We start from the raw sequence: 21032 nt of genomic DNA, 5'->3' as shown, positions 1-21032 counted from the left end.
CTGGCCAACCATGGTCGGCCTCCTTCTACTTTACCACTCAAGCTTCGAAGTCCATCAACAACGTGACTCCCACGGAGCCTTCCAACTTCCACCACCCACCTTATAAAACCATCTTTCCCTCGTCTCACCACAACATTATCCAGTTGCCTGTAGCTTCCTTCTTCGCCTTGCCTTCCATCTCAGCAATCCCCTCCTCCTCCTCGATCATTTCAAGATCCTATCTCAATGGCCCTAGTCCAGCACCGCCTCTTCCTCCTTGCCCTTGCTTCTTGCCTCCTCCTGCATGTCGTTGTCGCCCTGAAAGGTTGTGGAGGATCATGTTCCAGCGATAATGACTGCCAGGGGCAGCTGGCCTGTATGAGTGGCAAATGCGGTGACGATCCGGGTGTCGGGACGCACATTTGTAGTAGTACATCATCGCCTACACCCTCTGGCTCTTGTAAGGTGTCCTCCAACCTTGTGGGCACAGGCCACTCTTGCAATACCCAAGACTCCTCCGACTGCTGTGTCTCCGGGAAAAAGTACCCCCAATATCACTGTTCGCCCCCCGTCTCATCTAGCACCAAGGGCATTCTCACCTTAAACAGCTTTGAGAGCGGAGGAGACGGTGGCGCTGCTTCAGAATGCGACGGAAAATTCCACAACGATTCCGAGCTCGTGGTGGCTCTGTCCACAGGTTGGTACAACGGTGGCAGTCGATGCAATAAGAAGATCAAGATCTCTGGGAATGGGAAGAGCGTATTGGCAAAGGTAGTGGACGAGTGCGACTCCGTCAACGGCTGCGACAGCGATCACGACTACCAGCCTCCCTGCCCTTACAATGATGTAGATGCTTCAGCTGCAGTGTGGAAGGCGCTAGGAGTATCTGAGAATGACTCCAACTATGGAATGATGAGCATCACTTGGGCAGACGCTTGATTCTGGCTTCGCCAGGCCGGAGAGAAGAAGAAGATAGCAATCACGAGACCAACGACAGCGGATATGAATAACTTGGTGATCCAAAAAGTATATAAATCTTCATATTTTTCAAAAGACAACGTTCTGTCTTGTGATTTTTCTTTGAATACGTACTTACAAGTGACACTCTTATGACTTTTGTAACGCTCTTTTCATAATTCTAACCTCAGAGTGAGAACTCTAAGAGAATCTTGGGAATAGTTTTGTTAGACTAGGCTAGGTATACGGTCTCAATATGCTAGTGTACATAGGTTCATGGTAATTAGCTAAAAGGCTTTGATCAACCATGCAATGTTGATTATGATTTTATGCTAATTTTCAAAAGCAAAAATGGTGAGCTTGTGGCTAGAAAGCAATTCAAGCACTATAATTCACATCTATACCTTGCCATTGACTCAAGCGGGTCCCCATGGCCAAGACTTCCAGATTATCATATGGACCCGACCTATCAATCAACTCGACACACGTCTTCACTCTTTCTAGAGGTTCTAATGGGTGGGTTGGGCACCCCTATATAACCAAAGATATAGATCTAACCCAAAAATAACAAGTGCATGCAATGGGTACCTAGCACCCTCATACAACTATGTTGATTGCAACTCTCACATATTGACCTCAGACTCTGACATCACGTGTACATGTGATGTAGTGCCCCTAAAAATAGAATCCATCATATCCACCATACCCTCATCATCATCTGGCACATCTGGGAGACTATAGTCTTGCTCAAAGTGTGAAGGTATATGCGCACCCTCGCCAGCCTCCTCATCCTGTTTTAAGATTTCGTGTAAATATAAGATCTTGTCTCAAGGTTTCGTGTCATAATGGTATCCAATATTAATCACACGAACTCAAATAGCATTGACTTACCGATGATCCATCACCACGTGCAAGACCAATGATGGGTACTGGTTTTGGCTCCTTCCCATACATCCGCAAGTGGCGCATGACAATATGATGTTGATGTCATACTGCAATGACAATGCAACCTCTTCGTAAGCCACTCTACGCTCCCGGGCATTGGTGCCTCATCTGACGAGCTTCCACTCGTCCCTTCCATCTGTACACCTCCAAAATCACAACATGAGGTGCAAGGGAATCTATTAAGATCCAAAAAATAGCCACCCATGAGCTCCTTTTCTCTCTTCTCACAATAAGTGCCATGAACCGTCGCTATATAGCAACGCTTTGCCCTGTTCCATTGCTATATAGCGATGCTTTTAGGATATAAACATCGCTAAATAGTGATTGACTAGCGTCGCTGGGGGCTAAAACCCGAAACCTCGCGCGACGCCGTCTTTTACATCTCTATTGCGGGAAAAGAAAAAATCTCTCCTCCCACCGTATATTCGATGACCTCGCTTTCCTCCTCTCTATTCCTTGCTCCTCACCCCTACCAACCCCTCTCCCAACACTTGTGCTCCCTCTCCACCCTTCTCCCTCTCTGCTTGTGTGAAAGAAAGTTTTTCAAGAAGGTGTGTCTCTTTAAGCAATGTAGGTTCATTTTTTGTGAGATTTCGTTTTGTGAGTGTTGAAGCATGTTTCTCCTTGTATTACTAAGGCTATGTGCTAATTTTCATGCTTGACTTTGAGAGGTTAAGGACAAAAAACGAGATTTGGTAAAAGAAAGAAGACTCACCTCTTCTCCTTTTGGTCTCCTTTTGGTATTTCTCTTCCTCCTCTTTCTCCTTGTTTATAGGCTTATGCTTTCTCCTTGTTTGTAGGCTTCTCCAAACTCATCCAATCCCTTTGAAAAGTTGCTTCTCCAAACTCCTTCTTCCTCTAACTAGTTATTTGAAAAAATGGTATGTTTCCTCTTTTTGTAGGGCCAGTCCACGAAACACGGTTCAGGACTTTTCCAGGTAAAAAATTGCTTCCTCTTTTTCCCTTTTGTTATTTTTGTTATTTGCATTGGCTTGCAACTAATGCCTTAAGCGCTAGCTGTAATGATGGGTGTAGGAACCCTCTCTTTCCCTCTCTTCTCTTATTCCCTCTTCTTCCCCTCTTTTCCTCTTTTCCTCCCTCTTTCCCCCCCTCTTTCCCTCATATGCTCATGCATAAGCATAAGCATATGCTTTCTCTCTTTTTCTCTTATGCATATGCTTTTCCTTCTTTTATGCTTATGCTCTTTTCCTCTCTTCTTTTTTCCCTCTTTCAATCTCTTTTCCCCTCTTCCTTCTCTTATTTTCCATTCTCTTTTTTCCTCTTTTCATAAGCATATGTATTTGCCTATGCTTATGCTTATGCTTATGCATGAGCATATGCTCATATGCTCATGCATAAGCACAAGCTTATGCTTTCTCTCTTTTTCTCGTATGCTCATATGCTCATGCATAAGCATAAGCATATGCTTTATTTCTTTTTCTCTTATGCTTATGCTCTTTTTCCCTCTTCCTTCTCCTATGCTTATGCTCTTTTCCTCTTTTCTTTTTCCCCTCTTTCAATCTCTTTTCCCCTCTTTCAAACATATGCTTCCTCTCTTTTTCTCTTATGCATATGTCTTTCCTTCTCTTATGCTTATGCTCTTTTCCCCTCTTCTTTTTTCCCTCTTTCAATCTCTTATGCTTATGCTTATGCATGAGCATATGTCTCCTTCTCTTTTCCTTCTCTTCTTTTTCCCTCTCTTTTTCTCTTCTTTTCATAAGCATATGCCTATGCCTATGCCTATGCTTATGCTTATGCTTATGCTTATGCTTATGCATGAGCATATGTTCATATGCTTATGCCAAAGCACAAGCATATGCTTTCTCTCTTTTGCTCTTATGCTCATATGCTCATGCATAAGCATAAGCATATGCTTTCTTTCTTTTTCTCTTATGCTTATGCTCTTTTTCCCTCTTCCTTCTCTTATGCTTATGCTCTTTTCCTCTCTTCTTTTTCCCCTCTTTCGATCTCTTTTCCCCTCTTCTCTTTTCCCCTCTTATGCTTCTCTTTTCCCCTCTTCCTTCTCTTATGCCTATGCTCTTTTCTCCTCTTTCAATCTCTTTTCCTCTCTTCCTTCTCTTCTTTTCACCCCTTCTTTTTCCCCTCTTTCAGTCTCTATTCTCATCTTTCAATCTCTTTTTCCCGTCTTTCAATCTCTTTTCCCCTCTTTCAAACATATGCTTTCTCTCTTTTTCTCTTATGCATATGCTTGTCTCAAGTAATTAATTGTCTTTCCACTTCTTACGTGCTCTTGTTTTTTGTTTTTTGTTTTTGTGTTTGTGTCTACATTTGACAGCACATGGCAACTCTCAAGGAGTGCAAAAATCAACTCAAGTTATTTAGAGTTCCTACATAATAGTTTGTGAAAAAAATAATTAACCATAATCAGTTTAAGGCTGAGGGGTGTTTTGGCTTAGATTTAAATTCTTTGATGAGTTCTATGCCTTCACGGTGTACTGAACATTTTCCAACCTTTCTACTAGCCTTGACCTTGGCTAATTCTATTGCCTTATTCTTTAATTGAGCTAGTGTGAGTTCCTTGGCTATCCATACCTTGGTCCGTTTCAGCTTGTAAGATTGTTGGAGAATCTTGATTGCGATGTGATAGAATACCCCTAGAGCACTCTCCTAGCTTGTGGCTTGCCTCCAATCCCCCAAAATTAGACATGGGATCACGTCGCACGTTCGACGATTACAGAAACCCTCGTGGGAGGAGACATCATGATCTCTACTCTCCAGAGGACTTTGATTCCACTCAGGCGACACCTCAGGGGCCTACCCTTGTGACTACCCCTGGCCCAACTCCTCTTGGACGTAGCACTGTGACTACCCCTCGAGAAACTCCTTTGCTAGTAGCCCATGGCTTTGTCGGGAGTCCCGATGAGTTTATCGCACAGATGACCGATGCAGAGGTAGTGAGATTCTTCTCTCTACTATCCCAGAGGAGCTCAGAAAATCCCTCTTCTACACCGATGAATGGACCTACTGTCCAGCCATCCCCTCTAACCCCTTCGACTGAGGGGTCATCACTTGGGCATGCCCATCATAAGGGAAGGAAGAGTAGGACGGGTCGTTTATGTTGTGTTGACTCGGGAGATGCAGACGAGTCAGCACACTCACATCCCTATAGGTCTCCACTTGGTCTCGAGACCCAGTACCAGTCAAGTCCCTTGCCCTCTCCTACTCCCACTGCTACTCCTCACTCCGTAAGTGCTCGCAGTAACACCACTCGCTTTGACTCTGCCGCTACCATGAGTCCTCCTTACTCGGTCAAGGACTTGTCCTATGAAATCATGGCTGCTGGAGAGAGAATAGAAAATAAAAAGGGCTCAACAGTGATGGCCACCATGAGGCGATTCATGAGCCACCACTTCAGGAGCGGCATAGCTATTGACTAGTGGTACCAAGATGAGGGAAAGAAGCAGGCAATCATCGATGAATTGAAAAGACAATATCCTAATTCGGATTACATGAAAGAGAGCATGGGGGTCCTCTTGAAGCATTGTAGGACAACCTTGCATACTTCCATCGCAAAGGGGAAGGCTAAACCCAGCTGGGTAGACAAAGCTGACTGGAAGTTTTTCAAGAAGCAGTACAGGGACCTATCCGAAACTGTTCGAGGGTTAGAGGAGGGCTACGAGGAGACGAATGGACTCCGTAGGTACTTCGCACTTTGGTGCAGGCAGACAATTGGCATTCGAGGCAACCGTGGTAAGTCTACTTCTTTTCATTTAATGTATTGTTCTATTTGTTTTACTACATATTGCATGCACTTTATCTAACTCTCATAAATTGGGCCCACAACAAGCTGCGATGGGTCGCCTTCCTACAGACATAGAGACGAGATGCGTGTTTTGCATAGGAACAAAGCCGTGGTTTATTGAGCAGGAGGTGCTGGGAGCAATGGTCGATTGGGATGAGGTGGCTTTGCTCACACACTATAAGTATACTCCTACTTGTAATCTCACTTTTTAAACTGTTTTACTCTTTAAGTTCCATTCTAATTAATATGGTTTCACTCTTAGAATCAAAGCTTGAACGTCCCATCAAGGGAGGTGAGCAGTGATGATGAGGGATTAGGCTTACACGGCTTCGACGAGGGCCAGGGATCAGGTGCAGCTCATGAGGGCTAGGGATTAGGCTAGTGCAATGAGGATGAGGACGAGGACGACAACTTGGATGAGCAATAGTAGTAGTAGTAGTAGTTTGCATATACTTGGCCATGTATATGCTTTTGTATGTCAGTTCGTTTGAGCGATTTTGTATCACCCTTTTTGAAAGGATAATTTTGTAACAAACAATGTTGTATATCTTCGACATGTATATGCTTCTATCGCTCGGCTCGATTGAGCGATTTTGTATCACCCTTTTCACAAGGGAAATTTTGTAACAAAAAACATTCTTTTGTAATTACTAAAAAAAAACATTACTGGGGCAAAACAGGGCTTGTTGTGGTCCTGTTTAGCTACACTAATGTTTTTTTAAAGCTTCTGTTTATCATCGCTATATAGCAACGTTACCAGTGTCGCTATATAGCAACGTTTATTAGTGTCACTATATAACGACGTTTATAAGTGTCGGTATATAGCAACGCTTATATAGCGACCGTTCTTTTTCGATGCTTGTAGTGATGTAAATACCGACCTTTGCGCCCGTCAAAAAAAAACTTTTTAGTGTAAAAAAGGTCGATATTTCCATCGGAAAGGGCCTGTGCCTTGTAGGGTTATCACCAAGTTGAGTTCTCCTTCCCCAGTATCGAAGGTTGTGCTTAATTACGAGAGTCTCCTCACCAAGTTGAGTTCTCTGCCAGTGCTTGACGGAACAATGATGACCCATTTCCCTTGGCTCCCCATCTTACAATCCCTTGGTCATGGCAATGCATCCCATGATTTGGGCAGCATTATGAAGGGGCATCAAGGTTGCACCAGAAGATTCATCATAGGGGTAGAAGGGGGCTTGGAGAGAGCATGGAAGGGGGTATGAGAGAAATTTTCCTGGGTGTGGTGAATTGTTTCTCTACCCTTAAGGCCTTTATATAGCTAGACTTGCCGCCCTCCCACTCTTTCCCCCTTCGTTTCTTGTGTCAGTTGTGTGACTCTGGGTGCCTATCGCTGCTAAGAGCACACAATCCACTAGTTGGATTTTGCCGGTAGCCCAGCTCAGCCTAGCATAGGTAGTAATCTACATCATCGTCTGCCATGCTAGAATTTCTTGGTCATCGGAGCCAAGATCTTGTGTCAGTTGTGCGACTATGGGTGCCTATTGCTACTAAGAGCACACAATCCACCAGCTGGATTTTGCTGGTAGCCCAGCCTAGCATAGGCAGTCATCTACATCAGCTAGAATTTCTTGGTCATTGGAGCCAAGATCATTATAATTCAATAGGATGAGGGGGGAGGAGTGGTGGCACATACACCCAGCTTTATGTTGGTAGCCCAGCCTAGTGTAGGCGGTCATATACATCATCGACTAGCCATGATGTGCGATTAGATGGTTGCCATGGGAGAATTTCTCGGTCATCAGAGCCAAGATCCAAAAATTTTAATGGGATGAGGGGGGAGGAGCAGTGGCACATACACCCAACTTTGCTGGTAGCCCAACCTAGCGTATGCGGTCATATACATCATCGTCTAGCCATGACATGTGATTAGATGGTTTCCATGGGAGAATTTCTCAATCATCAAAGCCAAGATCATAATGATTCAATGGGATGAGGGGGGAGGAGCAGTGGCACATACACCCAGCTTTGCTGGTAGCCCAGCCTAGCATAGGCAGTCATATACATCATCATCTAGCCATGATGTGCGATTAGATGGTTGCCATGGGAGAATGTCATCGAAAAATGCTAATCTGGGCAGCTTATGAACTAGATGGTCCCTCATGCAAAGTCAGTGTTATTATAGTCAACTGAAGAAAGGAAAGATCAAAACAGGACATCAGATTAGCATTGAGTCGGTTCATCAGGCTATAATAACAACAATAGTTCTTATTCTAAACTATTGCTATTATAGCCTAATACACCGATTGAATGCTAATCTAAGCTTCTGAACTCGATGGTCCCCATGCAAAGTCATTGTTATTACAGTCTGATTCCAGCTCAATACTAATCTAAGCCTATGAATTAGATGGTCCCTTATGCACAATCATTGTTATTATAGTCTGATTCTAAGTGAATGCTAATTTGAACCTATGAATTAGTTGGTCCCTCATGCACGATCATTGTCACTAAAACAAGCTCGATGGCTGTTTGGGATTAGTATACTATTTGGGATTTATATTTTCCCTTGTTTGGGATTTACTAAAGATTATATTTTGTGGGGGTTGCAGGTAATCCTAGACCAACAAAATTGCATTTCGTTGCCAGTGCCTACCTCCTCTAGCCTTAACTATCATACAACTAACCTGTCATATTCATCAATTTAATGTGTGGGGAATCTATCGGTAGATGAGTCTTCAAAGATGGCAAATATCTCACTGGATTACATCATTGAGCATGTCAAGACCAAGGATGTTTTTATCGAAGCTATGCTTGTATATTAATATTAAATCTTGGCGAAAGTTTAGCGAACTAGTTTTTTTAGTTTCACTATGTTTGTACAACATATTAGAAATTTATATATTTTCTTTTAAATTTTAAAGAAAAACTTGTAAATCCTGGTGAAACTTTAAATTTATTCTCATAAAAGTTTCAAATCTTGGCGAATTTTTCAAGCCTTTATTTTTATTAGGGCATACAAACTTTCGACACCAATATAAAAGTTTCACTTCTTTACGAAACTAATAGGAAAAAATCATCTATGGTCAAGACGGCTTGATTTGACAGATTAGAATATGTGAACAATTACATCTTAGATAGCAGGAGAGCAAACTAGTTAAAAAGCCCAACAGGTCTCGAGTGAAGGTACATCGGAGGAATAGAGATGGAAAGCCACAATCCTGTGGCTTTGTCCTAAGCTTGATGAAGCCATTTTGCAAGGGGTCCCTTGACAACCCAAGATTGTCAAGGATGAGATTGATCTCTTGGAGGAGGAACATAGAGTTCCCAAGAGTATCATTCACAAGATGGTCATATTGCATGAGGAACTATGGGAAGGCCTTCAATACTATAAGAACCCACGGTTTGCAAAGTATGTTGCTGAAGGCTCCCATTATGGGAAGTGTCGAGCCTGCGTCTTGGAATCCTTGCGTAAATATAAAGTCATTCAAATATCTCAGACTTTATCTCTTGTAATCTTGGATGTATGTTACCCGAGACTTTTTTAGGGGTTGACTACCCCTCTAATAGAGTCGGCTTTTCAATAGAACTTGAGTTAAGTAGTAAATTGTCTTCTTTGAGGAAAAAAAAGTAAATTGTCTTTGTATTTATCCATACTTAGATATGATGGTGGTCTCTTTTCAAAATGTAGAAGAGTAAAACTTGGTCGTATATACTACTAGGTATATAACTTTAGGGGTTGACTATACATTTGGCTTTTCTATATAAATTGAGTTTTAAAGCAATAATTTGCCGTTTATACATCCTTGGATATGATTGCTTCACTCAGCTGGACCTTATAATTTGAAAATGTTGCATTTAGTTGGATTCGAAGGTTCTATTCTCTTATGACTGCTTCACTCATGACATGTGATTAGATGGTAACTCTAACCGTGTGATGTGTTCTTAAAGTCTATCTCAACTTAATGCTAGTTCTCATTCTAAACTATTGTTATTATAGCTTGATAAACCGACTGAATGCTAATCTAAGCTTGTGAACTAGATGCAAAGTCATTATTATTATAGTCTAATTCCAGCTCAATGCTAATCTGAGCCTATGAATTAGATGGTCCCTCATGCACAATCATTGTTATTACAGTCTGATTCTGACTGAATGATGCGAATCTTGACCTATGAATTAAATGGTCCCTCATGCATAGCCATTGTCACACTAAAACAAGCTCGAAGGTTGTTTGGGATTAGTATACTATTTGGGATTTACTGAAACAAGTGTGGTGGTTGTTTGGGATTTACTAAAGGTTATATTTTGTGGGGGTTGCATGTAATCCTAAACCAACAAAAATGCATTTCATTGCCAGTGCCTACCTCCTCTGACCAGTGCTTACCTCCTCTAGCCTTAACTGGTGTTTGAGCTGACCCAATCATGATTGAATGATGTTCCAACCACCGAGCTGGTTTAGGACAATCACATCAAGTCCAAGCTAGCCTGGCTCTGGTGTTTGAGCTGAACTAGCCACACGGTTACATGATATTCCAACCACCGGGCTGGTTTAGGACAATCACATAACTGGTGTTTGAGTTGGCCCAACCATGATTGCATGATGTTCCAACCACCGAGCTAGTTTAGGACAATCACATTAAGTCCAAGCTAGCTGGTTATGGTGTATGAGGTGAACCAGCCACATGATTGCATGATATTCCAACCACCAGGCTGGTTTAGGACAATCACATAACTAGTTTTTGAGCTAACCCAACCACGATTGCATGATGTTATGACAATCACACTAAGTCCCCAACCCAGCCTAGTTTTGGTGTTTGAGCTGAACCGTCCACACGGTTGCATGATATTTCAACCACTGGGCTGGTTTAGGACAATCACATTAAGTCTAGGCCAGCCTAATAAACTATCCCAAAGATCAATCACAAACAACCATCGCGATAGTTTACGCAACCACTGACCTGTGTTGTATCAAGAAATGAAACAAGTAAACTATCCCGAAGCTCAATCACAAGCAACCACCAGGATGGTTTAGGCAACCACTGACCTGTGTTGTATCAAGCATGTGTATGATGTGCTCGTCAAACATCTTATATCCCATTTGCTTTCTACAGATGTCCTTGTTATTTGCAGAAATGCTCGAGAGATGCACGAAGAGTGGAAGCAATGCTTGATCATCATGATTTGAGTAGTCTATGGGCTTCAATAGAATGCAAGAAAAGGAGAGACAGCCTAAGTGCAGAAGTCATTGCAATAGTGGTGACATTTTAGCACAAAAATACAAGGTGTTGGTAGGGTTGTCACTCTATGAACTTTAGAGTGTAGGTTAAAGCTTGTGAAGACTCGAGAATGGTATTTACCTAAATGTCTTAATGTTTCTTCCTCGAATGCTACCACCAATCATGTCATCACAGCTTGTTTTCTTTGCTGTGATGGCAATGATCTAATGTGTGATCTGCAATAACTACCTCCTGCTGCTGCTCTACAAGGAGTCTTTTGTTTCTTGTGCCTTGACCAAGCTTTTCAGCTTTTCTATCTCACAGCCTTTGTTCGCTTCTCTTGTAAGCCATGGTGAGGTGCATGTTGCCATGACGACGATCAATGAAAGACGACAATGCCAAACCAAAACAAAGAGAAGCTAGCTGGTGAGGCAAGCAAAGAATAGAAGACAACTTACTGGAAAGAAGACAATGGCAAACCAAAGTTTGCGCAAGGTCACGTCGAGGTGCGTGTGGGTTGCAGAGGGCGTTTGCAAGGTGGGGGTAGGTTGCAGGTACTTAAATCTTCCAAGATTTGAGGGAGGGCGGTGTGAAAATTCAAAATTCACAGGAATAACAAAATTTCAGCCGTCGGTTTCCCCCCCTCCAACGATACACGTCAACAGAATTGGATATCCCAAACAAGTGCAATGTGGCCTAAAATACTTGAAAACACAAATAGGCTAAATGGAATGGTGGTATCGGGTTTGGTGTTGTGCATTATTAAATGCAATAACCTTTGGCATGCTTATGAGCCATATAGAAAGCAAGTGCATGGAAAAAGAAAAAAAGTCAAAATTATAAATAGTGTTGGATTTATTAAAGTATCTTTTCACATGCACAAATTGCACTTTTCCAACTCCTTCCATTTTAGCGTGAATCTAGATACCAATACCAACAACTATCAATGTTTTAAGACCACCATGCACTAGTCCCAATAGTTTGGATTCCAAATTTTCAATCCATTTTGGTTTTCAACAATTAAAAAAAAAGTTATAGAGCGTGCCCTCAAATGGGTATGCATACTTTAGCACAACATTGGAGGCCCATTAACCCATGCATAATGATCTCATTTAGGTGTGTCCTTGGGTTGAGGAGAAGCTCACGTAGTGTACTTTAAAATGATTACTTGGTTGCATGTATGCATAGAATTTGATGTTTTTGAATAAATTGCTATATCCTATAGTCTTCAGGATGCATGCTTCACATGCAACATAGCACTTGTAATGCTTTAATGGTCTCGTTCCAAATCCTTATTCCATAATTATTTGCTCTCATGTTCAAGTTTGGAATGTGTACTACAACTTGAAGCAAAGTTTTCCGAATTCCATTGAGAAGCAATGCATAAGTTATGGATCATGCAAGATTCCTATATACAAAAAAGTCCTTGAGCTTCCCCAAAAATGGCTATAACACCCAAGCAAATAATGACCCTAAATACCAGTCTCGAGTCTTCACAAGCTTTATCTTGCAACCTAAAGTTCATAGAGTGACAACCCTACCAACACCTCGAGAGATGCACGTAGAGCAGAAGCAATGCCCGATCATCCTGATCTGAGACACCTATGGGCTTCAACAGAATGCAAGAAAAGGAGAGACAACCTAAGTGTGAAAGTCATTGCAATAGTGGTGACATTTAGGCACGAAAATACAAGAGTTTCTTCAAATAACAAGGATAGCTGTAGAAAGCAGATGGGACACAAGATGTTTGACGAGAGCACATCATACACATGCTTTGATACAACATAGGTCAGTGGTTGCCTAAGTCATCTTGTTGGTTGTTTGTGATTGAGCTTTGGGATATTTTACTTGTTTGATTTCTTGATACAACGCACGTCAGTGGTTGCCTAAACCAACCTGAGGGTTGTTTGTGATTGACCTTTGGGATAGTTTACTAGGCTAGCTTGGACTTATTGTGATTGTCCTAAACTAGCGCGGTGGTTGGAATATCAAGCAACCGTGGATGTGGTTCAGCTCAAAAACTAGAACCCTCGCTTGGACTTAATGTGATTGTCCTAAACCAACCTAGTGGTTGGAACATCGTATAAGCATGGTTGGGTCAACTCAAACACCAGTTATGTAATTGTCCTGAATCAATGTGGTTGAGCAAAAAATAACAGCAATATATTTCACAATAGAACATCAATATATTGTTATTTTACCAAACTGACCCGGTGGTTGGAATGTCATGCAATCGTGGCTGGTTCAGCTCAAACATGAGTGTGGTTGAACTGACATTAGTTGTTGTGGTTGAAATTACAATGTTTCTTAGTACTTAAACTAGTTAAATTTAATTTTCTATTATTCGGGTCATATACCACTTAATTTATAGACCAATATGGCTTGGAATTAATGTGATTGCGATTGTCCAAATCTAGCCAGATGCTATTTCAAGTCGAATAATAGTATTTGATTGAAATTGTGATTAAACAGAAATAAGCAAATGAAAAGCAATATATTGGTATAGAAATGAAAAGAAATATATTGTTATTTTCTAATTGTGAAATTCAAAAATGAAAAGCAATATACTTGTTATTGTCTAATTATGATCGTCAGGCTAAACCAGCTTGGTAGTTGAAATAGTGACTGTCCTAAACCAACTCGGTGGTTGAAATTGTGACTGTGTCCTAAACTAGCTTGGTGATTGAAATTGTGACTATCCTAAACCAATGCCATGGTACCTTATTATATATGATTGCAATAAACCACATTGGGGGTTGAAATTGTTTTGTTTTCCCATAGGTTGATTAGTTTAATTACACCACATTTTTGCACATACTGTATTTTGTTTGTTTTTTTCATAGTAGCACAAAAATGGGGCTTGCATGTTGGGTCAGGAGCAGGTAGATTGTATCTCAATTTTATGGATCAGAATCCTAACATTTCAATTGGGCAGAGGAGCTTTGAGCATTCGAAGCCCTAGTACATCAGGAAACTCAAAGACAATAATGTTTGTTGTTGCCAATTTGCCAAATACACATAGCTCGTGGGGGTCACTATGTATAAACCACCAGGCTGGTGACCACCACAAATCCTAAATGAATTGAAAGCTATACATTAGGGAGATTTGGGGTCTCAAAAGGGCCTCATAAGGAATGGATTAAGATAATTATTAGAAATGAACCTTGTATGGTAACCCATGGGCTAAGGGGCCTGTAGCATTGACTCAACTGACATGGGTACCTTTATTTTGAAATTGGGCAAACCTTGGCCTTTGGATAGAGGTGATGGTGGATAGATCAAAGGTCTAAGATGACTTTAGTGGGTGGTGGATGCACTTTGGTGGGCTCCAAAAGACAAAATTTGACTTTGGGGAGGCCTCATTAAGAGGGGAAAGGTGGGTTTTAATATGGGCCCTTGATTCAAGTCCAAGATCAATGGATGAGATGGAGGGACCTAATGGAGGGCAGAGATTCAAGTGCATTTTGGAGGGCTAGGATTGAAGCGCATTTTGGATGGCTTATCCGAAATCAAGGGCGTGGATTCAAGTGTCTTTTCCCTTCATCTCATCCCTTGATCTACTTCTATATCTAGGGCCCGGTTCACTCATCTCCTCCCTTGGATCTACTAGCAAATCTATGGCTCATATTAAAGCGCATTTTCCTCTCATCTTGTCAATTAGATCTTTGTGTTGATCAAGAGTGGAGATTTCATCCTTCTATCCTTTGATGGTATCCCTTAGATCTACCCCTTGATCTAATGGATGGGAGTGCTTTACCTCAAATTTGAATGTATCCCTTGGATTGAAGATTAGATCAAGGGCTGGGAGTGAAGATCATAGGTCCAAACTCTAGATTAGAGGTCTCCACACAATTAAATGCTTTTGTCAACTTCAACATGGTATTGCCCCACACCTCAAAGCACTCTCATTGGTACATCTCAAATTGCTCTCTAATCTCTTGAAATTAGGAAACACTAAGTGGGGGCCCTTTTGAGACCCCAAATCTCCCATAATGGAATCATACTGTATTATTGGAAAATATCCATCAAATTATAAAGTACAACTCAGGGAAACATTTTTAAATTATAAAGTCCAATTGAGTAAAGCAGTCATACAAAAATAGAACCTTGGAATCCAGCTGAGTGTCAAAGCAGTCATATCCAAGAACGGATAAATGGTGAATTATTACTTTAAAACTGAAGCTATAAAGAAAAGCCAAATGTATAGTCAGTCCCTAAAGTTATATACCTGAGTAGTATACAACCAAGTTTTACTCTTCAACATTTCAAAAAGAGACCACCATCGTATCTAGGGATAGATAAATACAAAGACAATTTACTACTTTTTTTTTTCAAAGAAGACAATTTACTAAACTCAAGTTCTATTGAAAAGCCGACTATATTAGAGGGGTGGTTAGCCCCTAAAAAAGTCTCAGGTAATATTAGGATAACTTTGACATCTGGAGAATGAAACTGGTTTCATTCTTGGAAATCCATGTGAAGAATGGCACTAGTGTCATTCTCCACAAGGTCATGTAGGATGGCATCACTGCCAATCTCCACAAGCTCTCATGGAGTATGGCACCGGTGCCTTTCTCCACAAACTCCCATCTATATTGGCATTAGTTGTCATATGAATTTGAGGAGAATGGGATTGGTGCCATCCTCCACATGAAGAGAGTGGGAGAGAAGGAAGGAGTCTCACTTGCAGCTTTCTCACATACACAATGGGAGAATATACAGAAAGTGGAGGCTGAAAAAAGCTTTCCTCTTCTTAGTTGTGAAAGAAAAAAGAACTCCAAGTACAAAAGAATAGGTGAACCCTATATGTGGGTCTCAAACCAAACTCAGCTATCTAAGGTGGCATACTAACTGAGCCACTAACTAGAGTACATAAAGATAGCTATCATCCAACTATTATTTATGGGCGGTGTACCAACTGCATCTGCAGCTAACAAGTCGGTGACATAAATGCACAATGGTCACCCTGGCATATCACGAGTGGAGCTCAATATCTCAACACTCACCTTCGAGCTCAATCCCAATTCCTGCATACCAAGTAGGTCTCTGAACTTGCGCAGCTTCTCTGTGCCCAATGCCTGCGTGAATATGTCAGCTACCTGATCCTCTGTGTTGACATAAACTAGATTAATAAAACATACTAGAGCCTATTGAGATATCGAGCTCCACTCGTGATATGCCAGGGTGACCGTTGTGCATTTATGTCACCGACTTGTTAGCTAGAGATGCGGTTGGTACACTGCCCACCACGAATAATAGCTAGATGATAGCTATCCTTATCTACTCTAGTTTGTGGCTCAGTTAGTATGCCACCTTAGTTAGTTGAGTTTGGTTTGAGACCCACATATAGGGTTCTTCTATTTCTTTGTACTAGAGTTCTTTTGGCTTTCACAACTAAGAAGAGGAAAACTGTTTTTAGCCTCCACCTTTGTGTGTATTCCCCCATTGTGTATGTGAGAAAGCTGCAAGTGAGACTCCTTCCCTCTCTCCCACTATCTTCACATGGTATTAGAGCCTTGTTTGTGGTAAGGAGCTCAAGAAAGAAAACCAAGTTCATGGTGTCCTGGTAAGAGGACCAGTGTTGCTTTCCTATTTCGAGTTTGGGAGCAAATCTCTACAGGGAGCACAGCCAGAAGTGCAAGAGTGCACTGTCTCAGATTGAGATGCCCTTTGCGGTGTGGCGAGATGCCCTTCATGGAAGTTCTTCGCAGGCACTCAAAAAAAGGCCCTGTTTTTGCTGTGCGACCACTGCTTGGCTAGTCGGTGAAAAGTTGCCGCAGAAATTGCATTGTATGCTTGTGTGCAGAGATATTGGGAGTTGTAGAATCATGCTTGTTGCCTGTTGATGCAAAATCGTCACTAGGAAGTGACTGTGTGGTCAAATACCACTTTCGTCAGTTTTGTAGATCTGCCCGTGTGAGGCAAAAGATGTGTTTTTTGCAGTGACAGAATATTTTGCAGTGTTCTGTAATGGCATCTAATTCTCTTTCACAGATTGTCACTGAAAAGCTTGACAAGAACAACTTCCAGGCATGGAAGTTTAGAATGATGAATTTCCTTATGGGAAAAGGCTATTGGGAGTTCATTACAGGAAATGAAGAAGAACCCATTCTTCCTAATGTTCCCAATCAACAAGAAATGCAGGCATTTAAAGGATGGCATGAGAGAGCTAGAAAAGTTATGTACTGGCTGTCTATTAGTATTTCGGACTCTATGATTGTGCATATTCAGGATGCAAGTATGCCAAAGGAGGCATGGGATACTTTGGCAAAAATGTACAGCACAAATACGCAAGCCAGGAAAATGTAGCTCAAACAGGTGTTGCACAATGTGCAGAGAGAAAATTTGAGCATAACTACCACATGAAGGTGAAGAAAATTGCAGATGCACTTGCTTCCATTGGGTCGCCAGTGGAAGATGATGATCTAGTTTTTGTGACCTTGAATGGTCTAGGAAAGGATTATGCATAGTTCCGGACATCCATTGCTATTCGTGAAAAATTTCCTGATTTTGAAGAGTTGTTTGCTCTTCTAATTTCTGAAGAGCAGAGAAATGGGGGTGCATCTTCTTCAGGAGGAACTTCAAAAGAAACTGTCTTCTACTCAAATGCTGGAAGAGGTAGAGGCAGAGGTAGAGGAGGCCGATCCGCAAGCCATGGTAGAAATCAGAATATGCAGCAAACTCAAGAAAACCAGTCCTATGTAGGAGGACGTGGTAACTCTAGAGGCAGGGGGAGCCAAAGAGGCCGTGGTGGATGGCAGAGAGGCCAAAATGCAAACAGCAATGTTGAATGCTACTACTATGGTAAAATGGGTCATATGGCTAAGGACTGCTACAAAAAGCAGAATGACATTATGAATGGAAAATTGCAGCAAGGCAATTATGCATCTTCTAGTAGACAGGGTGATGACAAAAATGAGCATCTATTTATGGTGCATATGACCAATTCTGTGACAAGTGCAGAAGAACGAAATGATGTGTGGTATGTTGACTCAGTGCTTCAAACCACATGACAGGTCATGCAGAATGGATGAAGGATGCAAGGAAAATGGAAAAACTAGGATTTGTGGAGACTGGTGATGATACTGGACATCCTATTGTGCAGATTGGTAAAGTTCCTTTGTCTATGCAAGATGGGAAAAAGAAATACCTGCCCGATGTATTTCATGTCCCGAACATCACCAAGAACCTGGTTTCTGTTGGTCAAATGGTTGAGCAGGGCTTGCAGGTCAGATTTAATCCTCATGGATGCTTTGTTGAGAATATGAAAAATAACAGTCGCTTGATAGCAAAAGGAAAGAAGAAGGGTAGGATGTTTACGTTGGATGCGGACATGCCTGAATTGAGTGCAGCAATGTTTGCACATGGGACTGGTGTAGTTGCAGATATTGATATCTGGCATAAACGCATTGGTCATGTTAATATATAGTGACTTAAATCAATGCAAGCTCAAAATATTGTTGTAGGATTGCCTAAATTCAAGGTTGCAGAAATGCATAAGGTTTGTGAAGCCTGTCAATTTGGAAAATAGGCAAGGAAACCATTTCGTAGGCATGTTCAATGATAGCCTCCAATAGATGCAGCTTTAGTAGTCCACACATCAGAGTGGATTAATTCCAATGGCCTCTTCCTCTCTTAAACATGTCTAGGAAATGGTTTCCTTGCATATTTTCTAAATTGACAGGCTTCACATACCTTATGCATTTCTGCAACCTTGAACTTAGGCAATCTTGCAACAATATTTTGGGCATGCATTAATTTAAGACGTTGTACATTAACATGACCAATGCGTTTATGCCAAATATCCATATCTACAACTACACTGGTCCCATGTGCAAACATTGCTGCACTCAATTCAGGCATGTCCACATCCAACGTAAACATCCTGCCCTTCTTCTTTCCTTTTGTTATCAAGCGACCTTTATTCTTCATATCCTCAACAAAGCATCCATGAGGATTAAATCTGACCTACAAGCCCTGCTCAACCATTTGCCTAACAGAAACCAGGTTCTTGGTGATATTCAAGACATGAAATACATCAGACATGTATTTCTCATTCCCATCCTGCATAGACAAAGGAATTTTACCAATCTGCACAATAGGATGTGTAGTATCATCACCAGTCTCCACAAATATTAGTCTTTCCATTTTCCTTGCATCCTGCATCCATTCTGCATGACCTGTCATGTGGTTTGACGCACCTGAGTTCACATACCACACATCATTGCTTTCTTCTGCACTTGTCACAGAATTGGTCATGCGCTACACCACAAATAGATGCTCATTTCTATCATCACCCTGCCTACTAGAGGATGCATAATTGCCTTGTTGCAATTTTCCAGTCATGATGTCATTCTACTTTTTATAGCAATCTTTAACCATATGACCCATTTTACCACAGTAGTGGCATTCAACATTGCTATTTGCATTTTGGCCTCTGTGCCATCCACCACGGCCTCTTTGGCTCCCCCTGCCTCTAAAGTTACCACGTCCTCCTCCATAGGACTGGTTTTCTTGATTTTGCTGCATATTCTGATTTCTGCCATGGCCTCCAAATCGGCCTACTCTACCTCTACCTCTACCTCTTCCAGTATTTGAGTAGAAGACAATTTCTTTTGAAGTTTCTCCTGAAGAAGATGCACCACCATTTCTCTGCTCTTCAGAAATTAGAAGAGCAATCAACTCCCCAAAATCAAAAAAATTCTCACGAACGGGGCAATGGATGTTTGGAATTGTGCATAATCCTTTCCTAGACCATTCAAGATCATAGAAACTAAATCATCATCTTCCACTGATGACCCAATGGAAGCAAGTGCATCTGCAATCTTCTTCACCTTCATGTGGTAGTCATTGATGCTCATAATTTCTCTCTGCACATTTTGCAACTTCTGCTTGAGCTGCATTTTCCTGGCTTGCGTATTTGTGCTATACATTTTTGTCAAAGTATCCCATGCCTCCTTCGGCATGCTTGCATCCTGAATATGCACAATCATAGAATCTAAAATACTGATAGACAGCCAATACATAACTTTTTTGGCTCTCTCATACCAACCTTTAAGTGCCTGCAACTCCTGTTGATTGGGAACATTAGGAATAACTGGTTCTTGTTCAGCTCCAGTAATGAACTCCCAATAGCCTTTTCCCTTAAGGAAATTCATCATTCTAAACTTCCATGCTTGGAAGTTGTTCTTGTCAAGCTTTCCAGTGACAATTTGTGAAAGAGCATTAGACGCCATTAGAGAACATTGCAAAAATATTCTGTCACTGCAAAAAACACAACTGCCTCACAAAGGCAAATCTGCAAAAATGACGAAAGTGGTATTTGACCACACAGTCACTTCCTAATGACGATTTTGCATCAACAATCAATAAGAGTGATTCTGTCACTCCCAATATCTCTACGCATAGGCATACGATGTAATTTCTACGACAACTTTTTACCGACCTACAAAACAGTGGTCGCACATCAAAAACAGGGCACTTTTTTGAGTGCCTACAGAAAACTTCTGCCACCAAAACAGGCCCCGAAATGGCCTCGAACCAAAAAAATAATTTCACCGAGGGCTTCACCCTCACTAAAAGCATATACTACCCTCTCCCTACACCGTGAAGGGCTTCCCAATGTGAGACAGTGCACTCTTGCACTTTTTGGCTATGCTACTAGTAGAGATTTGATCCCAAACTCGAAAAAAGGAAAGCAACACTGATCCTCTTACCACTACACTACAAACTTGGTTTGCTTTCTTGAGCTCCTTACCACAAACTGAGCTTTGATACCATGTGAAGAGAGTGGGAGAGAAGGAAGGAGTCTCACTTGCAGCTTTCTCACATACACAATGGGGGAATATACACAAAGGTGGAGGTTGAAAATAGTTTTCCTCTTCTTAGTTGTGGAAGCCAAAAGAACTCCAAGTACAAAAGAATGGGTGAACCCTATATGTGGGTCTCAAACCAAACTCAGCTAACTAAGGTGGCATACTAACTGAGCCACTAACTAGAGTACATAAAGATAGCTGTCATCTAGCTATTATTCATGGGCAGTGTACCAACCGCATCTGCAGCTAACAAGTCGGGGACATAAATGCACAACGGTCACCCTGGCATATCACGAGTGGAGCTCGATATCTCAACAGTCCACACCATCATGTGGTTACTTGGAGAATGGCATCAGTGCCATTCATCACATGGAGAATGCAGAATGGCATTGGTGCCATCCTCC

General features: G+C 41.6%; 1 protein-coding gene across 1 annotated transcript; it reads left to right on the top strand.

The window, feature by feature from the left end:
- The first annotated feature begins 225 nt into the window (after positions 1-225).
- LOC147890172 (kiwellin-like) lies at positions 226-918 on the top strand. The gene has a single exon (XM_087390226.1). The coding sequence runs from the start codon at positions 226-228 to the stop codon at positions 916-918; it is 693 nt and encodes a 230-aa protein (XP_087246352.1).
- Positions 919-21032: the final 20114 nt, after the last annotated feature.

The sequence above is a fragment of the Dipteris shenzhenensis genome, chromosome 19 (genome assembly GCF_047967505.1).
Source record: "Dipteris shenzhenensis isolate YYH24624 ecotype China chromosome 19, Dip_SZ_1.0, whole genome shotgun sequence".
NCBI classification, from domain to species: domain Eukaryota; kingdom Viridiplantae; phylum Streptophyta; class Polypodiopsida; order Gleicheniales; family Dipteridaceae; genus Dipteris; species Dipteris shenzhenensis.
The sequence above is the reverse complement of the archived record's forward strand: the minus strand, read 5'-3'. Positions and strand labels throughout refer to the sequence as shown.

What these genes read in the sequence shown, in the direction of transcription:
- LOC147890172 (XM_087390226.1), top strand. Translation starts at nt 226, where the DNA reads ATGGCCCTAGTCCAGCACCGCCTCTTCCTCCTTGCCCTTGCTTCTTGC.